General features: G+C 33.8%; 4 protein-coding genes across 11 annotated transcripts; 3 read left to right on the top strand and 1 right to left on the bottom strand.

The window, feature by feature from the left end:
* The first annotated feature begins 2,918 nt into the window (after window positions 1-2,918).
* Window positions 2,919-6,804, top strand: LOC136340782 (uncharacterized). Its single transcript, XM_066285118.1, has 6 exons — window positions 2,919-3,046; window positions 3,245-3,416; window positions 3,472-3,595; window positions 3,643-3,850; window positions 3,905-4,049; window positions 4,100-6,804. Exons 1-6 carry the CDS (start codon window positions 2,962-2,964, stop codon window positions 4,278-4,280), a joined length of 915 nt encoding a protein of 304 aa, XP_066141215.1. The 5' UTR covers window positions 2,919-2,961; the 3' UTR covers window positions 4,281-6,804.
* Window positions 6,805-8,635: 1,831 nt separating this feature from the next.
* LOC136340778 (girdin) lies at window positions 8,636-13,647 on the top strand. Of its 3 annotated transcripts, none has more exons than XM_066285106.1 (5): window positions 8,636-8,746; window positions 8,800-10,867; window positions 12,088-12,294; window positions 12,359-12,724; window positions 13,153-13,647. In XM_066285106.1, exons 2-5 carry the CDS (start codon window positions 8,811-8,813, stop codon window positions 13,247-13,249), a joined length of 2,727 nt encoding a protein of 908 aa, XP_066141203.1. In that variant the 5' UTR covers window positions 8,636-8,746; window positions 8,800-8,810; the 3' UTR covers window positions 13,250-13,647. The 3 variants fall into 3 exon arrangements, with proteins under 3 accessions (XP_066141203.1, XP_066141204.1, XP_066141202.1); XM_066285107.1 differs by having other exon boundaries at window positions 8,699-8,925; window positions 8,983-10,867; XM_066285105.1 differs by having other exon boundaries at window positions 8,699-10,867.
* A 489-nt stretch (window positions 13,648-14,136) lies between these two features.
* Window positions 14,137-16,605, bottom strand: Pcmt (Protein-L-isoaspartate (D-aspartate) O-methyltransferase). 5 transcript variants are annotated; one of them, XM_066285123.1, is made up of 6 exons: window positions 16,452-16,592; window positions 16,259-16,346; window positions 15,554-15,582; window positions 15,064-15,319; window positions 14,736-14,946; window positions 14,137-14,681 (listed from the first exon to the last, which is right to left on the bottom strand). In XM_066285123.1, the coding sequence occupies exons 3-6, from the start codon at window positions 15,579-15,581 to the stop codon at window positions 14,520-14,522; spliced, it is 657 nt and encodes a 218-aa protein (XP_066141220.1). In that variant the 5' UTR covers window position 15,582; window positions 16,259-16,346; window positions 16,452-16,592; the 3' UTR covers window positions 14,137-14,519. The 5 variants fall into 5 exon arrangements, with proteins under 5 accessions (XP_066141220.1, XP_066141218.1, XP_066141219.1 ...); XM_066285121.1 differs by lacking the exon at window positions 15,554-15,582 and having other exon boundaries at window positions 16,452-16,605; XM_066285122.1 differs by lacking the exon at window positions 15,554-15,582 and having other exon boundaries at window positions 16,409-16,591.
* A 1,572-nt stretch (window positions 16,606-18,177) lies between these two features.
* On the top strand, window positions 18,178-19,701 carry TBCC (Tubulin-binding cofactor C). Of its 2 annotated transcripts, none has more exons than XM_066285116.1 (2): window positions 18,178-18,290; window positions 18,352-19,701. In XM_066285116.1, the coding sequence occupies exon 2, from the start codon at window positions 18,591-18,593 to the stop codon at window positions 19,587-19,589; it is 999 nt and encodes a 332-aa protein (XP_066141213.1). In that variant the 5' UTR covers window positions 18,178-18,290; window positions 18,352-18,590; the 3' UTR covers window positions 19,590-19,701. The 2 variants fall into 2 exon arrangements, with proteins under 2 accessions (XP_066141213.1, XP_066141214.1); XM_066285117.1 differs by having other exon boundaries at window positions 18,335-19,701.
* The last annotated feature ends 526 nt before the right edge of the window (window positions 19,702-20,227 follow it).

The following is a 20,227-nucleotide window of genomic DNA, read 5'->3' as shown; positions in this document are numbered from 1 at the left end:
CCACGAAGCAAAGAGGGCGAGCTTCATTTAAGGAAAATTTAAGAACCAGGAAGATAAGTCAGATCGTCTCGAGGCAATGAATTTGAAAGTATTGAAGCATTTTCGTAAGCAATTATAATCTGTAGTCTTGTACCGCCGCTGGGAAAATGCGAAATACAGAAACGTGCAGACCACTACAAGACTGCACCGTCAGGAGGCCCGTGGGAATACGACTTACACCTTCTAAAAGAAAAATAATGGGGGTCTATGTCGGAGCAGCGACGGTTTGCATTTTGAAATCTAGACAATTTGGAAATTTGCTTTTGGCATCTTCAGTTAGAGGGTTTTCAAGAGAGTCGAAAAGAAAATTATCGCGACTTGTTTTAAATTCAAATCTTCTATAAATATTCGCAAATTTAGAGCTAAGGCAGTTAGTGGTATTACGGAGAGCGTAAAATCTCACGTAATATATCTAGGCGACGCCACTGGCCATAATATATAAAAACAAAAATAGGTATGTGAAAGAAATCGTTCATTCATAACAAACCTCATCAGTCGCACTGGCACATTTAAAGTTAAACCTCATATCCGCGAATGACACCCCCCTGGATGGCATCCTCGTGAATATCGTCGGCTTCGCTTTAGCCACGGTTTCGTGGTTCGCACCCCCGATATCCAGGGGTAACGGGGTGGAAATCATTGCTGGCGATAAGTTACGACGGCATGACTTCATCATGCCCAGCTAATAAACGGCATCCCCTGGTTAAAGTTCGTTCTCCATTGCATAGCTATACAATGTGTCCAAGATAAGGATGCCCAGCATGGGGATTTCGTAAACAGTAATAGATGCGGTGTTGGTTAAATAGGAGAAAAGTGACTTATTTGTGGGAGTAATTTCGTGGAGCAAAGACATCAATGATTTTTTTTGTTTTTATTAGTTATTTAGAAAACACCCGGAATTTTCAAATTATTTTTTATGTTTTCACCGAGTTATGGGCGACATAGACAAAAACTAAAACTACTTTTCCACTGCAGTCTTATTCCATATCAGCTTTAACACGATAGTCTTGATTTCATATTACGACACTTCGTGTACCAGGGATTATCATCAATTTTTTTTTTAATGCAGTGCTGGTAAGTTTTTTGTCGATTTTGAGACTTTCTTTTATAAATTTATTCATATAATTTTAACTATTGATTACTTTTTAATCATTTTTGGCGAACGGGATAGCCAAGAATGCGCCAAGGGCCTATCGATCTTCCAAGAAATCTATGTGATCGATATTCCTGCACAATTCTTGCATTATGTACGGGTGCGCCATCTTGTGGAAACCAACAAATAGGTGCCGAAATCACTGGGGGATTATCTAAGATTTGGATTTGAAAATTTTGTATGTGGACAATTTTCGCCATCAGTAAATTTTCGTGTGCCGCATGATGTTCTTCGCCTTTCGTCATCACCTGGTCGGGATCCATGACAAATTCTATGCTTAAAGGAATGGTACCCTTGTTTGCGTAAATAAACTCGACTCTTGAGTTTGGCACAAACGTTCACGAAATCCCCTCACTATATATTGTTATTTTGAACCAATTATGTTATCAGTGAATGTTTCCAAGTTGTGCTAATTCATTCTATACCTTATCTCACCAAGTCACCTGCCTCAAGTTGAAAGAGGCTAAAGATTTAAAAACTTGTAAATAAATGATTATGATAAACTTAAAAAACACTTAAAATAATAATTTGTGATAAGTATTAAATAACAAAAATCTTTCTATGCGTGAAAAAAATTGATGAAAGCAGTTTTGGAGGTGTTGATAGCAACTCTCCCTGTAACACATATACATAGAGAACCAAAGGTCGGCCTTAAATCGGTTAAAGGTCTAACAAAATATTTTGAAAAATATTGAGATATATTTGTCAACGTATTTACTCATCGAATTCCTAAGCCATCGGGGCTGAATTTTTTTAATCGTAAAGAGCATAACAGCATTGAGGAAGTGCTTAGTAAAATTTGGATAACTTTTAGGTGTTTTTTTCGCCGCAATCGACTGATACATACTACATTAAACCTGTATACTTCGGCCCGCATCTTAGAAACTAAAAACGATATTGCAAGTTACTCTACGCAAGCTCATGATTAAACACGTCGAGATAATTAATGTTAAATATTTGCGGTAGACAGTTCTCTCTCGGATTTCGAAGAAATGGTGTCAATGAGTATTTTAAGGAAAAGTTCTAAAATGAATGTGCTGTTCCTCATTTTCAACCGATTAATATAAATCCTATACTGGTTATCTGGATTGAGTCCTGAAGTCTTGGAAATACAATGGAATGCACCTTCTCACTTTCAAAATCGTAAAAATAGATTTGATAGAGGTGAGCCCGCATCTCAGAAGCTAAAGAAATTTTGATCTCTAGTTTCGAATTTTCTGAAAATTTCAATCGGATTCTTGTAGAAAAATTGCTGAATCAAAAAACATCCAAATCCGCTCCACATGCAACAGTCTCAATACCACATGTCTCACATTGCAGCGGTAATGGACAAATGCAAATTCACTCGTTATTTTATTATTTGTTCTATTCTACATCCATTATGTATTATCCTGCAGAATTTAGCAGAAACCCATCATTTTTATTCTGTTTAACCCCATTTACATGCACTAATAAGAAAACTAAGATTAGAAAAATACATAATTTATTGCATATAACAATATATGGCATACGTAAGTTCTTACACAAATAATTGTATGTATGTTTAAGTAAAAATAGTTTCTATGTTCTTTTACAAAATCTTTTATCTATAAGTACATTCATAAGTGTTTCTATTGTATTTGAAGTAAATATGTAAAACGTGCGATAAATTTACTTATATATGCAAGTACTCACAATGGTTAAAAAATATGGTTGGCCTTTCATTTGAGATAAACTATCGAGCCATATAGAACTGTTCCAAGTACCGTTCCAATAAGTAAATTCTCGCTATGGCATTGAAATTAAGGGATCTTTCTAAACGAGAATTAGAAGAATTCTTTAGTTCATTTGATACAGTTTTGTCCGATGTTGACGGTAAGTTTCTATTACTTGTTTTAGCCCTTTATTAAGAGCCAATAGATCAAGGTCTAGTTAACTTTACCAACAAGATAATTGCCATAGAAACGGATGAATCGGTCAATGCGCTGCTTCGGCTTTACCGTTTCTGTGGTGGCTCTCTACTTAGCAAAGTTATTAAGACTTTGACAAATTGACACTCACTCACTTACGTAGGAGTGCTCTTCGCTGATATACTTCACATAATTGACGGTGCCAAAGAGAGCATAAAACTCTTAAGAGACCTCAAGAAAAAGTTGTATTTTATCAGTAACAACTCTACTGCACCTCTAGAGTTGTACCTTTCACGCCTTAAGAGCTTGGAAACTAAAAAAGAAGAAGTCGTAAGGTAAGATTTTCAATACATAGAAAATTAATATTAACAATGTTTTTCTATATACTAGGCCTACAGAGTCAATTGCATGGTACTTAAAAAAAATAAATTTCACCAAAGAATTGTACGTAATTGGTGTTAAAGCTTTGAGAGACGCTTTAAAACAGGAAGGGCTTAATGTGGTCTATGATGAGGTGAGTTTTTGCTCTTACTTAAGGAGTGTTGATAATTATTATCATAGGTAACTCCTGTAGAAGAAACAATTTACGGGGCAATAAACATAGCTGAAAACTTAAATCCTAATGTAGGAGCCGTGGTAATTGATTTTTCTTTAAATATCACCTTCCTCCAAATTCAAAGATGCGTGGAATACATCAGGCAAAATAATGCAATATTCTTAGTGGGAGCCTGGGACACAGTAGCACCACTTGGCAAAAGTCTCCTTATAGGTATTAATTTGCTTCAAAGTTTCAATACAAATTTGATAATTCATTGACTACCAGGACCAAAGCTATTCGCTGGTATTATAGAGCAAACTACAGGAGTATCTCCAATAGTGCTTTCGAAACCTGGAGAACCATTTCAAGAACTGTTAAAAGAAAACATAGGCCCCTTTGATGAAAAGCGAGTTCTCTTTATTGGGGATTCGTAAGTGTTCATTCCAGTAGTTTAACTTGAAATTTGAAGTTTCATTTCAGAGTAGAAACAGATATGATTTTCGCTACGAATTGTGGATTTAAGAAATTGTTAGTACTGACAGGATCGACTTCGGAGAAAGACCTGAAGAATTGGAAACATGATGATTGTTTCAAACCAAACTACGTAGCTGACAGCATTAAGGACTTATTCACGGCAGCTTCAAAAATTGGCATTGTCTAACCAATGTTTGAGGCTTAGGTATTAGGTAATTAAGGCTCTTCCGGTAACGCAAAACTTTTCTCTACCTCAGGTATAAAATGTACGATATTCAGTAACCCTAGGTTACCAACTCTTATTCTAGTAAGAGCTCGAGCAACTTTCCGCAAAAGCCTTTAGTTAATTTTAGAGCTTATTATATTAGCTTTGCTTTAACAATCGTTTACTTTAGTAATGATTAAATTTTGTAATATTTATAAAACATCGTTCTATCTATGTACATGGTTCGGGCATATAAGGTAATTGGGCAAGATTCAGGTAAAACAGCTACAAAGTTCGTTAACGTTATATGTTAATTACAATTGGATTACTGTTCGGAAACAGTGGTATCTATGCTGTGTGTGACAGGCAAAAATCATTGATCACTAAAATAAACAATACAGGTAAGTACCCAAAATACAGTTTTCAACAGAATTTTACGATTATCATCGATTTCTCGTTCTGCTCTATAATGGCTATGAAATGATCTAAGGAAATTAGGAAAAAATCGTAAGTAGAAAGTAGCGGGAAAAGTTGAGGGATATTTTGATAAACAAAACTGAAAACAACATATCGCCCATCCGAAAAATAGTAAAAAAGTAATAGAACGAAAAAAGTAGTAAACAAAAAAGTAGAAAACTTAAATGCTTTCTTAATACTAAATTTTTAATAAACGCAGACACTTTTTTGATCATTTAAGTCTACATCCCGGATACATATGTCTTTCGTATTGATTTTGAAGCTTTGTTAATCTTACCAATTAACGTTTAAATAGAATTAAAACCTGAAAGCGCAAGACAAACAATATATTGATTTTATACATTCTTGACAATATCAACATGTCAAGAATTAACTTCGCTACCTAGAGTAGCAAGATTATAACGCGATGGCTGAAGTCGTCCTAATGCTTTTCTCGCCTAATGACGTGCAAGTGACATTAATGACAAGCCAGAAAATGAATGGAATTCCAAACATATGTTTTTACAATATTTACTATTTGTGTATTATTGCGTACTATAATTTTACACATTTCCACGTGTCAACTCTTTCTATTTAAAGTTTTTGTACGACCGCGATTTTATTTGAGATTTAATTTAATTTTTATTTAAATTTTTTGTCATTATTCTAGAAAGTAAATATGTACTGTTAAAAATTACCAAATTTTCGAAAGGTAGATACCAAAAATTAAACATCTACTGACATTTCCTGTGTGCTAGTTCTGATTCTCTAGATAAGATACATATGGCATTGTTTTCTTTGTCCAAATCACGAAGGTCCCTGAAAAATAGCGACTTTTCGCCCGCCGACAATTTAGCCGGTTAACTAATTAGCATAAAGACATGTAAGTGTGCACATTCACTGATTTCAACACAACCAACAAAAGCATGGTTGTACATGCCAATTACGGTTAAACTCTCTCTGCCGGCTAAGTCGCTAATCTCCTGAGACTCTAAGTGTCAAGGTGAATCCGCCAATACTTTGAACAATGTATTCGTTCATTTCACGAAATATTGTTTATTTACTTAGGTATATTATTACTATGATATATGATATGAATTTTAAAAAGTTAGTAAGCAAATTAGTGTCATGATTTTAAAAATATTGTCACAAGTATGGTACCTAAGGTACTATTATTGATTAATTTATTATTAATATCTTTAAAGCGTGACAATTAGCTGAATAGCAAAATTAGGGTTTTATCGGGATATTACAGTTACACTGATGTAACAACACTTGTAGATGCTTAAAATTTATTTCTAACTAAAAAAACAATATTTTCGATAATTGGTCATAAAATCTACCCCTGCTTGGTATATCATCTAAAAAAAAGGTAATGTCCATAGACGCGACATAAGAATACATTACACAATGGTTGAACAGTTTTGCTTTCCTTAGTTAAATACTAAAATACTCAGGCCAAGTCAGTTTAGCTGGGGTGTTCTAGATATACTTTCCATTTATTGCATTTATTCATTTTTATTATATATTCTGCAACCTCGTGCTCAAGATAAAATAGTTTGCACTTCATATTCATGCTCGACATATAAGAACAAACGGTGAGAAAGTATTAAAACATACTTATTTTTCAGAATGATTTATAATTTATCATAGTATTAAAAAGTATATAACAATAAATTAAACATTTAAACTTAAAAGAATAATTTTAGTGTATCTGGAAAATATAAGGATCTAAACGAACGTATCGCTTACACCATGTTCTCAATTTTATAGTTGCATCTATATAACTGTCAATCATTCATTACTTGATGTTTTATGTTAGACAAATTATATTTTTGTGTAACTGAATACTGTGAAATTCGTTCAGTTTTTAGAAAATTGTGTAAAAGATTCATAAAATTCCGAAATAAATCGGAAAACTCCATAGGTTCGATTAGATCTATAAATTAATTAATTTATAAGGAAACTGAACAGATTTCGATTAAAAATCAAGAATACAACTTAGGTAATAGATAGAAGAACTTAAGACAAATATACTATATGCCAGTGACGTGCGGGCAAATTGTTTAAAGGATTTTATGAACTAAAACTCCAAAAATTATACTACCATGTGTAGTAATAGGAGGCAACTTATTCTCGTATTAAGCACCACCTTAGCTAAAATGCACAGAAAATTTGAAAACGATCTGCAGTAGATCTAGCACAATAAAATAATTTTTTTCCTTACTTTTAACGCCCGGTAACTCCAGTACCAATCGAGATTAGACGCACATATTTATATGAGCTTTTTCTTTATTTTGGAATAGAGAACATATATCTCAAATAGTGCCGTGCAATTCTGAAACACATTGTATAATCAATTTCTGATAGTGCTTCGTTCATTTTAAAAATATAAAAATACTTTAAAAAAAAAAAAACTTTGCAAATGAAATAGATCACATTTTCATCAAGAGCGATTAAAATTTATCTGTTAAATTATACATTTTATTATTAAAATTTATTAGTAAAACATCTACATATTTAAAAATTATATATTTATTCCTATCAATAAAACTAAACACAGGAATTTAAACCACTATTTAAAATTTAAGTTTTAAAAATGTAATTATTTCAATACTTTTAATGTGCATTCATTTATAATTGTACAACAAAATTTAATTGATAAAATATTATGAATGAAACAATTCTTGGAAATGACTTCTTTGACAAATTCCATTCATTAATTTCCACGATTGCGCTCCCTACTCAGTAGGTTCAATATGGTTCCCTGTGGTGTTTATTTTCGTAAATACCTATGTATCCTCCGTATCATGGGCAAAGTCATTGCAGGGTTATTAGCCTGCGGGTAAATACCCGAATTGGAATTTCTTGACTTCGATACGGATAAAGTTGGTACCGGGTAGTAAAAGTGATTTAGTCGAGTAATTAATTTCGATACCGTGCTTTGAAAAGCGTGAGCGATATGTTTACTTTTACAAAAACATTGTTATTGACTATTTATATAATAAAAAAATGAAGCATTGCACTTAGAGTCTTAACAACCTGAATTAATCTCATCGAAAGTCGTGTCAAATCATATGCACCCCAAAACCGCCTTGACGCGCGCCAACCGGGTATAGCTGTGGTCATGCGTTACATTAGGAAGTTAATTTTGTATATAAAAAAGAGGGTCCAAATAGTGTGGCGGCTCTATTTAAATATTTTAAATCTTCTCGAGTAAGAAATATGAAAATCCTATTTATAGTGCTCCAATTAGGTAAAAAACTGTGGTCTCGACAAACATGTTTAGCTTAGTATTAAGCGCTCAGAAACAACTGGGATGACACTCGCCACATACGGAGCAGACTATTTCAGACAAACATAGGCATAAAGGCAATAGAAACCGGCAAAATGTGTAATAACTCTTATCAAATTATAAAATGTTTGTGTGTTATGTTTTCACGTATTTCCATATCGTTCCATATACACTTAGTCTTGTAACAACCGTGTGATATGTGGATTGTTTGAATACAGCCTTTTCGATGAAAATACCCAACACTTGACGAGTTTTTCCTTTTAATTATTAAAATTTGAGATCCTTTAGATTGTATGTCTTTAAGACGCCTAAATAATAGAATTAAAGAATGCCGAATCTCTATTAGGAATGTTTCGTTATCTTGCACTGCTTACAACGCATTTGCGTTCTAGAAATGACTTGACTGAATTTATTGTCCAAAAAGTTGTATAATTCCCCAATAGAAATGTGAAATTGCTACAAGTGTTCATCTTTTCTGTGTCTACACTTTATTTACTTCGAATAGCAGAACTGAAGAATATTTAGCACCTCGCATTATACGTTCAAACTTAACCAGGCAAAACCGTGAATGCGCCCTCCTTGTCTTCTTTATTGTTAACGTCATCAGTCACTTTGTCTGTCCGGTACACGAAGACCAAAGCAGCAAGAGCGCATGCCTCAAATCTGGTTTCTATATTTCTCCTTTAGGGAAAGATAAGTCAGTCCTATCATGTCAAAAAATTTAAGGATAAAAGCACAATAGATTTTCAGTAACCAGTACGATGAACAATATAATCGCAATGCCCTTAGCAATCGACGACGGGCTTGAGGAGGGCGAAATTGTTTCGGACGATTTAGAAGCAATATCGGATGATTCACTAGTTTCTACACCCCTTGGTAAGTCCCTTAATCCTAGAGACAATTTGCCCGCTTTGTCTTTAAGCAGTCTGTCAGATGTAGCAGAGATTCAGAGACCAGGTCCATCGAAACGCAAGAGAACTCAAAGGCGTCATAAAAAGAGCAGCCGAAGATGCAATGTAAACTCTGATAGTAGCAACACCTGCTCAAATTTCTTAAGAAATAGCCTAAAGCATCAGCTAAAGGCTGCAATACACATTGAGTCTGAAGATGCACATAGAAATAGTTTGAAGACTCGTTTACGTGGCATGGTCAGTAATAATAGTACATCTGAGTCAGATTCAGGCGAAAAGATGTTGGCTGTTAGGGAGACCACCCCTGTTGATGTATCTTCAGTGATCATCATTAGTAGTGATTCTCCAAGTACTTGTAACGAAGTGCAAGAAGTTCACCAAGAAGTGACTCCAGAAAATAGAAAGAATAAGATTGCACAAGCTGAACAGGTCAATGATAACAGAAATAGTATTGCAGAGGAGGTAAAAGAAAATGATGAGATAGATAATGAACTAATACAACTTAGACTGGATGCCCTTAAAACGGCACTAAATAGTAAGTTTGGTAATAGACTAAGGAAAAAGAAAAAAAGTCAGACAATAGATGAGACAAATAAGGAAAATAGCAGTAACAACTCTGAGAATACTAGCGGTGAAGAGAAAATAACCGAAACTGGAATAGATCCCACACAAAATTCTACAGCAGCTGGTCATGAATCCGGTAATGTCCCAGTTTCTCCAGAAGAAGATGAGGATGTTTTAAGAGCCCTTTTACTTGCATCAATGTCCAAAAAAATAATTAATGAAACCCCCAAGCTAACAAGTACTGAGAAGCTACCCAAAAAGCTGCAGCAGCAAACTAACAAAAATCTTTTGAAAAAAATCAACGTATTTAAATTAAATAACAATTTTACCGTACAAAATAAGTTTAATAAAGTTGTTAATCCAGAAATAGCCGTCACCAAGCCTTTCGTAAAACCTTCAGTAATGATTCCCCGGGTTGCTCCCCAAGTAAAACCTTTAATAATAAGAGTTAACTCAGATTCTGATTCTGATCTGGATATAGGTAGTAACTCTGAGAAGTCGCCTGTAAAAAAACAAAGTCCACAGCTTGTGATACAAAGTACTCATTTACAAGAACAAATTGATAGCAGTGTGGATAAGTTTCTCAGGGAACAAAGGCAAATGGCTGAAAATAAACTGAGCAGAAACAAACAAAAAAAAATTGAGATTGCAAAGATTAGTGAACATAATAGAACAATTATCAAACCTGTGATTAGGAAGGCATTAAATGGAAAAGGGCATGTGCAAATAGTCCAGTCAATAAAGTCTTCTATTGTGACCCCAAAACCTCAAACAGGGCCAAAACTTAATGATTTAGAAAAATCTGCATTAAAATTTCTGCCTGCAAACAAGAGAGAGGAATATAAAAAACTACAAAATTTGATTAAGTTAAAGCATGCTCAATTGAAAACTAAGAAAAACTCCCAGAATACTAGTTATCTTGGTGCCGATTTACGAGGTTTAGCATTTAAAAGTGGTAACATTAAAAAAGGATCAACCTCTGATTTGAACCTTGGTGTTGTGAATGTGACAAAAACAAACAAAACCAAAAATCTTCCTATAAACTCATTAAACTCTAAACTAAATAATGGTTTGAACAGTGCAATTAAAAAAACTCCCGCAGTTTCCTCAATAAATGTGAAATCCAGAGTGGTTTCTTCCCTTAAAACCCAACCTAAAATTTGGCACACACAGTCCACACAAACTATAGATACTCATCAGGTGCAGCTACCCCTTAAATATGAAACAAGAATAAAGGAATTCCAGCACCAGGAGTTAATTGCAGCTGAAAGGGAGCAAGAGAAGTGGAAGGAATCTGAGCTAAGGGATATCCTGAAGCAAATTCAGACAATTAAAGATGGAAGGTACATCATCTGTTTATTTTTTACAGTCAACTACACTATCTACAACAAGGCAAAGTGTTAAACATCAAATTCTTGATGAGTCTCAGTTTTATGCTATCACAGAGGTCTTGATCGAATAGTAATTCCGAATCAATTGACCTGAAATTTCTTTCCTGAGGTGATAAAAAAAAGGTTAATTTTAGTACTATTTGACTACCGCCTCTCCTTACATATTGATATTTTTCTAAATTGTGTGAAACTCTCTGTGGAACTTTGACAAATATATTTTTATTCTTGAATCACCATGACAGTGGCACTAATAAGTGTTGTAAATTGTTCTATAGCTTCAAGCGGTTCTTTTTTATATTAAGTAATGCTGTTCAATTAATGACTGTTTTAATGCAATATTTGCTCTGAAGCCTGTAAGTCAGTCTTAATTATCTTATCTACATTTTTTGCGTTCCTTTGGAATCCATTAGACTTGAGAGAAAAGTACGTTGTGTACTCTACGCAGTGTCACAAATTCGAATTTCAATATGGCGAACTCGGAAACAGTAGGAGTTAGAAAGTCAGTTTTCTTATGTTTTGGTCAGGTGAAAATTTCAATTTTTGACAGTCACTTTCCACCTCTCTTGCGCCTAGAACCAATAGGAACCACCGAGCAGACATTACTTCGGTTTGTCACTTTCCACCTACATGAACATTAAATGACACCTCAAGTTGATTTGTTAGTAATTTAAGTCAAATTTTGATATTTAAAATTTAGTCTTGTGATTTGGGTATTGGAAAATGTGTTTTGTGAAAATATTAATTTCTACTGAAGCAATAAATGCATCTTGTTTCATGTGATTGAGACATTTTTTCTACTGTATAATAATCAACAAAAATAACACATGATGATGGGTAAAAACACGAAACGTTATCTTATAATGTCACCTTCACAGTCGTATTCCATTCAAAAAGTGACTTAAGAAAAGTATTCGCAGTTTGGTTATCTCAAAACTTATCGTAAACTTACGCGGGTAGAGAGCCCCATTTTCACCATTACGTTACCAATATAATTACCTAGAACTTTCCCCATGTAACCGACTTCGTAACTCTGATAGTTTCCGATATCCCAAGACATTTAAACCAAATCTTGGACAAACTGTATACCCAAATGTCATGCTATGTTCCAATAAACAAACTGAGAATAAAATTTACAATACGAATGGCATTAAAGTATTTTTCGATGAAAAAAGATTACAGATACAAGAGCGGTACAAATGCTTTCGGCCATTAGTTAAAAAACTGAACGAAGTTAGTAAACAGCAGAAGCACTGGGATAATGAAGTAGAACGATTAATGAGTCTATTGGCAGGGGCTAGAGATCAACAAAATCAACTACATAAAAGTATGATAAGTTTGGTGAAGGAACTTGCAGAAGAAAAGGAAAAATTGGACTCCAGGTGTGTTACAGTTCACCTTGAGCACAACAACTACATGCAGGCCGTTTATTTTCGTGTTTTTCAGCTCGGTAATTGACAACCCAGTACCTAAACCCACACATGCCTTTGTAACTTCAACACCTGTCAAACCCCCTCCCATTGTTTCCAATTCACCGTCATCAAGCACAAGCGTTCCTTTCGAAACCCTCTTAAGACATGTGACATTGCCTTCTAATCAAACAGTGAATGATTTAAAAATTAATTGGCAACACAATACCACAGACGACGGGGGTTGTGAAGAAGCAGAGTCGAGCATTATAGGTTCTAATAACATTAATAAATTCCTCGAGACGAATGAGGAAGGGATGGCATGGCTGGCCAAAAATACTGATCTCTGTAATAGAAAGCTGGATAAAGTGAAGTACGTTTCGCCTTTGGATTTCACTCGAAGGTGAGGATCAGAAGAATCTGGGTGGAAAGTATAAATAGTCTTGTATATGAACTGTCTTATGTGATATTAATTATAAGCTGAGAGCGACATAAAACTTAATGAAACTATTATTTACGTGCCAAAAGCGGAAAGTGATACTTCACTTCAGTCAGCAACCGAGTGCGGCAAAGATACTTTCGCACGCGTTAGATGTATTTTTCTGTCAATTCAATTAGATATTGTTGTGCTATAAAATAATTTGCCGCACGCAGTCAATATGAAACCCTTCCAAAAAATATTTACACTGATTCATACTACTTTGATTTACAAAAACTTTGTCGCACAGGTGCGGCCTATACCCGGCACATACTTTATGTTAATTCATCTTATTGTAGAAGTAGTTGTAATTGGTAATCAGGCAGTGCTTGTGATAAATTGCATATTTTTAGGAGGCAAGGATTGGATCCATTTGGAATAATGTGTCCGTTTCAAGTGAATGGCAGGTGTAAAGATGCAGGTTGCACTTACAATCATCTTCCCAAATAACCACAAAAACTTGATAAGTATTTGTTTTTTCTTTGTCCTTTAAATGTTCTTTTACAGTTAGCAACCTTAAAGTAAACCGTAAAAGACATTTTCATTAATCTTTTGGACTGAAAATGCCATATCTGGCATTTTTTGCTTTTAAAACGGTTGTTTGTGCAAGAATGTTACATATTAACTATTTAAATATTTTTGGAGTACAAATTTATGCCATTATTATTGTTGTTTGTTATCTATACCAATTTATTTACGTTTAGAAATCATTCTTTCAACAAACCAAAGTGTTTTGATATAGATACGCAGATATTAAATACCGATATATGTACGTAGGTACAGAGTTTAAGAATGTAATTGTTCGCAATATTTTTGCTAATTCAATAAAACGTTTGAGATTAAAAATATGTTATTGTTATTTTATTTTTAAATACATAACGCTAAAGCTGTTCCAGAAGTCACTTCCACTCAAGGATTACCGTCAGTCAAAATTTTGTTAATTATAGGGGAGGCAGTTCGGCCGACTATATTTAACTCAGCCCTTGGTTAAAAGTTCATGTTGACTTCAGTTTGAAAAACTTTCATCAGTTAGTTTTTAAATAACAACTGATCTCTAGACGTGAAAGAACCGGTCGTTAGACGTTCCTGAAGCTCACTTTAAGAGGAACGTAAAATTCAGGGATTTGTCGAAATGTATCTTATACGTTCATAAAAAAATCACTTATTAGCTTAATAAAATAACATTTCAACGAAAAATATGACGTGAGTAACGCTATATTTTTTGAAACGTAAATCCAGGTCTTTGTGCTTCATTACCTATAAAATATGATATGGATAAAGGAAAAGGGGTACCAATTTCCATAAAATGTCCAGATGACAACCAATAAAACAACGTATAATGGAAAACTCATTGTTATTAAAAATAAATAAACACAAACTATCAAAACAACAAAACGAAGATGTCAACATTAGTCACAATCTTTTGCATTTAAAGAATACATAACCTCGGTCATGAATTGGCAACAAATAGTTAAACTTAGAAGAACACTTTCTTAACTTTATAATATGTATATTACACAAGAAATTTTCATTAATTAAAAAATAATTTAAATTAATACTGAATTTCACCTGTTTAAAGGTATTATTGTGAGATGAATAAAATTAAATAATTCTGTATCTGACAATAAAACCTCTAATGGAAACCATTATACACATACCGATAACAAAATAATAAAATACAAACAAAAATAAACCCATACGCAATGAATGCCTGCAGTCGTCAATATGATCGGGGCCACTGATGTTCTTTATCAGTTAAGGGAACGTAAACAACCCCCATTAGAACTTTCCTAGCGACCGAACCATCGGCTAATTTATCGATTTGTTCTAACTGTTGGTCTCCTCCTTCAGGGCCTACGGGGATTATTAATCGTCCTCCCACCTAAAAATCATACGACCTCCTACCAATTCGATTAAAACAGATAATTTTATCTACCTTTAATTGGTCAATGAGTGCCTGTGGTAAGTTGGGAGCAGCTGCCCCTACGTGAATGGCATCGTAGGGGGCTAATTCTGGATAACCTTGCCTACCATCTCCAGATACCAGAAGAACTTGCCCTGTATTTATAAGTTCAGGATTGTCCTTTAAGACATTTTGTTTAGAAAATTCTACTAATTCTGGAATATGGTCAATACCCACTGTTATCCTGAAAATACAACATTTTTCTTGCACTAACAAAACTATAGAAAGATTTTGACAATCACAGCCTTTATGTCATTTAAACAAATCCTTGAAAGTAACATACAGAAAATCTGCACCTTACCCTTTAGCCCCCATGATTTTTGCTATGCAGGCTGTTAAATATCCACTACCAGATCCTACATCCAACGCTCTTGTTCCGTTAACAAGGTGTTCTTTAAGCAATTCTAATGCATGTGCATGCATATGAGGTGCACTTATTGTGACCCCATATCCTATATTTTGAGGAGAATCCATGAATGGATTATTTTTTGAATAATGGCTACGGTCCACTGCTAACATTGCTTGCTCTATTATGTCCGATTTAATGATTCCATTGGCTGTAAATTAACAATTGTGTCTATTACTTAAAATTTTAAAATTAAAGCAGCTTAAGCAATACAATTTAGAATATTGAAATAAATGGAATTAGCAATTCAAACTTTTGAAAAATACTCTGTAATAGTAGTGTTCAGTAGACCTCTTGTTTAAACATAGCTTTGGTCCAAACATTGAGGGGTGGTTATGAGGTATAAGAAATTGTGTAAAAAATTGGTCAATGAAAGCACTCTCACCATAGCCATCACTGGAGGAAGTTGTCATTCTGAAAGTTTTGCTGACATAAGATATTGAACTGTAGTCTAACTTCACCAAAAATACAGTATAAAACCAGTATTACAGCTACAATTTTTTCATGAAATCTGGCGGTTTTACACTGACTTGAAGGTTCATGAACAAAAACCTCAAATTTCTGGTGCAGTTAAGTAATAGTTTGACCAACTACTGCTAATAAAAAAATGTTGTCATTATTTGACAACAATTCATCTCAGGAATTTTTTTGCAAGCAAATAATAGGGCAAAGATAAAGAAACTAAGACCTAGTAAGGAAATAAACTAATTTGTTTTGCATAACAAACTTTGGTATTATTTCATTCAGGCAAAACTTGTTGGAAAGTAGAGCACCCTCCAATAAATAATTAGATAACAAATTTGTAAGTGAAATTATTTACAGCAAATTTGTCAATGTAAAGTAGGTTTTACATATGTTAATTCATGAATTGTCAATGTAATTGCTGGCTTTACTTAATTAAAAGTGAGCCACAGTGAGTTCCTTTAAAGCATTAATAAGTAAAGGTAAAACCAACTTCCAGACTCAAAAAATTGTTGCAATATCCATCAATGACACTAGACATTCTTAAGAGTTTTAATCACATCCAGGAAGTCTTCACAAGGGTCCCTGTCATGCAAAAATATCTCCATCAAATTGCTAATTTTCTCACCTTTTAAATTTCGAACCAATTCGATATTATTTCTTCCGTGTGACCTCCATGCCATAGTGTTAACAAATATCAGGAAAATTAATAAGATCTGCAACGAAAAGCGTCGTTTTTTCATTATAAAAATAGTGGAATTTTGAATAGAATACGTACAGCTTGTTTGCGAATACTGAAAATAAAACTACAATTTTCTTACCGTTGCAAAATAACAATAATTTGGCACGATGCAAGGTTAAATTTAAATTAATGACTATTTTATTATTAAATTAATAATGAATTTGAAATTGAAAAGAAGTTTCAAACGTTTTTAGATGTGTTTTGACGGCAATTCGTGAGAGACGTTGCCTTTTCGTTTGACATTCCAAAACAAATTCCATTTTTAGGTATTTTCCGCTATATATGACGGCGACCTACACTTTACACTCCACGTTTTTTTCCAACTTATCGAAAATTCAGTAGCAGTACTGCCGGTGTCCTTTTGGAATTCAAAACTCTGCGTGTTCTTTCGTGAGTATGCCGAAAAGTTGCTGACCGAAATGTTCTTTGGAGCGAGTACACTTGTAAAATACTATTGTATCGGCCCTCCGCTCAACTCTGCTCGCTCAGCTCTACAAGAACAAGGTCGAACTACTTCTTCATGTCATAGTCATTTAGCTTGCATGACGTTGTCCTAATGTCTTGTCATGATGACATTTCGCTCACCATTAATCAAATTTCATTCATTTCATTAATTCATTACCGAATAAATTCATGAGTGATCAAAAAATGTTCAAAAATAGTAGAAAATTATGCTTGTGAAACGTCCAACGCCAAGATCGTGGTTAAAAAATTCTATATTGACGCTCTTTGTTATTGAAACGTTTATGTTTGCCGGTGCATATTTTGCTTGGGGAAAAGTAAATACAGATCGGGGTGAGTCACGTTATTTAAGTAGTACCATGTTCTTTTCTCAGCTTAAACCAAACTGTTACTGAATTTAATTTCTACCTCCTCCTCGTTAGACTTACGGCTTAATTTTATGAAGGAGTAGTAATCCGACATCATAAAATTTAATTTGGACTACCACGTTACCCCCCACATTACTTACCTAATTGTTATATACATATTTTTATTTAGAACCATGTATGTTAGTGCTTACATTTTGCTTGGGTGAAGACAGTTTTATTGCTTCTTATCACTTTCCAACTAGGTGGAAAGTGAGTACTTTAAACCTTGATAGATGTGAAATGATATATCAAAATTGCAACAAATTCTTTTCAAGCACTTCCATAACTGCCCCTTTTTTGTGAAATGTAGCTAGCAAAAGGATCTACACCATATTCAATCGGCAACAGATTTTCTTGAAATTGATTTCAACAGATTTATATTTTGTTTATATAGTTTTATATATTTTTTTCACTAACAGGGGATTGAAAATAATATACTAGTCATACAGTATTGGAAATTATCTTCTCTTTATCCTAAGCAATGTTGAACTTTGGTGCTATATATAACTTTTAAACTAACCTAGGTCATAATGCCCAAAAAAATCAATTTGCATAAAATAGTTATGTTATAGTGCAGAAAATACCATTTTTCTATGTACACACCAAAGTCATGTAAACAAAAATAAATGCATTTCAAAATGTGTAATGAATCATACTTAAAATTGTATAATACCTATCCTTATTAAAGTTAGAGTATAATTTATGACCAAAATAATATCTGAATTTGACTTTTTTCAAAATGCAGATACTAGAAAATACTTGAAAGACAATTACCCTTCCCTATTAGAGGCCTACTATAAAGGAGGAGAGTTTTTTGAACCAACCCTAACAAAAAGAATTCGGGATACTGACGAAGCCTATTGGAATGCCAAAACGGTAAAAAAAATATTCTTGAAAATCCATAATTATTTTTTGTTTATTTTATTTCAACAGCATTAATGGAACCTTCTAGACTAGTAAAGTCAGTGTTTTGGCTGGCATCATTCAGTGGATTAAGTTATATCTTGTTACTGGCCACCACAAGTGGCAACAAAGAAGAAGCTTTAAAGGTAATTGTTAGGCATTTGATATTGTCACATTGTTTTTTAAAAAGTAAAAAAATTGTTAAAGGGATATCCAGGCGTCATCAAAAACACACCACAGGATCATATCAGTAAAAACCAACAATTCTATAACGTTTTGGAAACCGTCGCTAAATCAGACAAACCATTGTACCGGGTTCCTAAGCAGGAAATTGACAATATTCTTAAAAGACAATAACAACAGTCACGTTCATAACATAGTCATTGAGAAGTTGTAGTCATAATTTAGATTTTTTATATAAAACCATTAAAAACCACTAAAATAACATGGAACTAATAAGAGAAGGAGTTGACAAGGTTAACTCTATGAAAATTCGAGAATTAGAGCGGAAATTGAATGTCCAACGAAAACAGGAGAGCAAGAAGTCTGTAATGGCGGAAAATGAACAGTTGGAGTTTTTTGAAAGGACTTTTGATGAGAAGCAGAAGCAAGTTGAAACTCTTTTGAAGCAAGCACAAACGTTATCAAAATTCGAGCTCCCTGAACACTTTAACCTGATTTCAAAAGAGATTTTGCTTCTTCAGAAATATGTGGCTGCCTCAAACTTATTTTTACGCAATTATTCTTTGAAAAAGTGCCAGACCACTCTTCAAGAACTCAACCTTAAGGCTACTACCCTTGAAAATGAATTGTTACCAAAAAAAAAATTTGGTTTCAAGAATAAGAGCCTTAAATCTAAAGATGTAGGTGAAAAGCGCACTATGGTCGACACAGTGGATTCCTCAATTTTTCCGACTAGTAGACTTTTTCATACTTCTATCCATACCATTGAGTGTGGTTTTTATGAGAAGCATAACGAAACTCTGCTTCTCACAAGGGATGAAATAGCCAAAAAAGATGTTTCCCTGGAAGGACTCTCCAATTGCATGGTGTATTTGAAGGGATATCCAAGCACCCTACATTTAAACCACCTCACCGACTGTCAGATATTCTCCGGCCCGGTTTCCACGTCCATCTTCGCGGAAAACTGCAACAATTGCACTTTAGTTATCGCTTGCCAGCAACTAAGACTGCACGCCTCTCGTAATGTGAGCATTTACCTTCACGTGACTAGTAGAGCTATTATGGAAGATTGTGATGATGTAGTTTTGGCCCCATATAATTGGAAATACGAAAGTATTGACGAAGATTTTGCCGAGGCTGGTTTAGATAAGCAAGTAAATAACTGGAGGTGTATCGACGATTTTAATTGGCTCAATGCAGAAAGACATTCGCCTCACTGGAGCGAAATGGAAGAGAATAAAAGGGTTAAAGATTGGACGTGAATCAAACGAGAAGGGTATAGTGTGTTTTTGTTGATCTAAAATTTTTTGCAACGTTTGTAAATAATAAGTTTTGGCTTTTTTGATAATTTAATAAACTGTATTTTAATGGTTAGTTGTTTTTGTGTTAGTTTTCTCTTTTACCTTTACATTTATGTTTGCCTATGCTTTGTATACCTGCTTCATTAGATATGACAGGATAAATACAAGGTGTCTGAAAATTGGTGCGATCAATTTAATTAGACATTTCGCTCTTAAAATAAAAAAATTTAAACAGGTATAACGAACACGTTTAGTTTTCATGTACGGAATGTGAAAAGTTAGTGCTTGCGGATGAATTATGAATATTCTCAAAACCAAACGCAACAAGCTAAAACGATTTTTTTGTAACTATAATTTTTGTGGTCTTGGTGAAATTTTTTACAAATGAGCACATTTTAGCAGGGAGGTATGGTCTGCAAAATTACCTAAACTTGTTATTGAATATTGGATATTTTTCTCATAAAACGATTAACGGAAGTATGTTTTTTGTTTTAATACATTTTTGAAACTAGAAAAATTGATAACAAACTCGCCGGGAGCACTCTATATCACCCTATATACATTAGTATCTATTTTTTATGGGCACACTATCAAATTCT

Source organism: Euwallacea fornicatus, chromosome 8 (assembly GCF_040115645.1).
Source record: "Euwallacea fornicatus isolate EFF26 chromosome 8, ASM4011564v1, whole genome shotgun sequence".
NCBI lineage: Eukaryota > Metazoa > Arthropoda > Insecta > Coleoptera > Curculionidae > Euwallacea > Euwallacea fornicatus.
Note: the sequence above shows the minus strand (reverse complement) of the source record. Positions and strands in the feature narration are given on the sequence as shown.

What these genes read in the sequence shown, in the direction of transcription:
- LOC136340782 (XM_066285118.1), top strand. Translation starts at nt 2,962, where the DNA reads ATGGCATTGAAATTAAGGGATCTTTCTAAACGAGAATTAGAAGAATTC. An exon ending in AAAAAAGAAGAAGTCGTAAG is followed by an intron (nt 3,417 to 3,471) that starts GTAAGATTTTCA and finishes TCTATATACTAG; the next exon opens with GCCTACAGAGTCAATTGCAT. An exon ending in TGGCAAAAGTCTCCTTATAG is followed by an intron (nt 3,851 to 3,904) that starts GTATTAATTTGC and finishes ATTGACTACCAG; the next exon opens with GACCAAAGCTATTCGCTGGT.
- LOC136340778 (XM_066285106.1), top strand. Translation starts at nt 8,811, where the DNA reads ATGAACAATATAATCGCAATGCCCTTAGCAATCGACGACGGGCTTGAG. An exon ending in AAGGAAAAATTGGACTCCAG is followed by an intron (nt 12,295 to 12,358) that starts GTGTGTTACAGT and finishes CGTGTTTTTCAG; the next exon opens with CTCGGTAATTGACAACCCAG. An exon ending in CCTTTGGATTTCACTCGAAG is followed by an intron (nt 12,725 to 13,152) that starts GTGAGGATCAGA and finishes GCATATTTTTAG; the next exon opens with GAGGCAAGGATTGGATCCAT.
- Pcmt (XM_066285120.1), bottom strand. Translation starts at nt 16,373, where the DNA reads ATGAAAAAACGACGCTTTTCGTTGCAGATCTTATTAATTTTCCTGATA. An exon ending in ATTGGTTCGAAATTTAAAAG is followed by an intron (nt 15,320 to 16,258) that starts GTGAGAAAATTA and finishes GTTAATTTACAG; the next exon opens with CCAATGGAATCATTAAATCG. An exon ending in AAAATCATGGGGGCTAAAGG is followed by an intron (nt 14,947 to 15,063) that starts GTAAGGTGCAGA and finishes TTGTATTTTCAG; the next exon opens with GATAACAGTGGGTATTGACC.
- TBCC (XM_066285116.1), top strand. Translation starts at nt 18,591, where the DNA reads ATGGAACTAATAAGAGAAGGAGTTGACAAGGTTAACTCTATGAAAATT.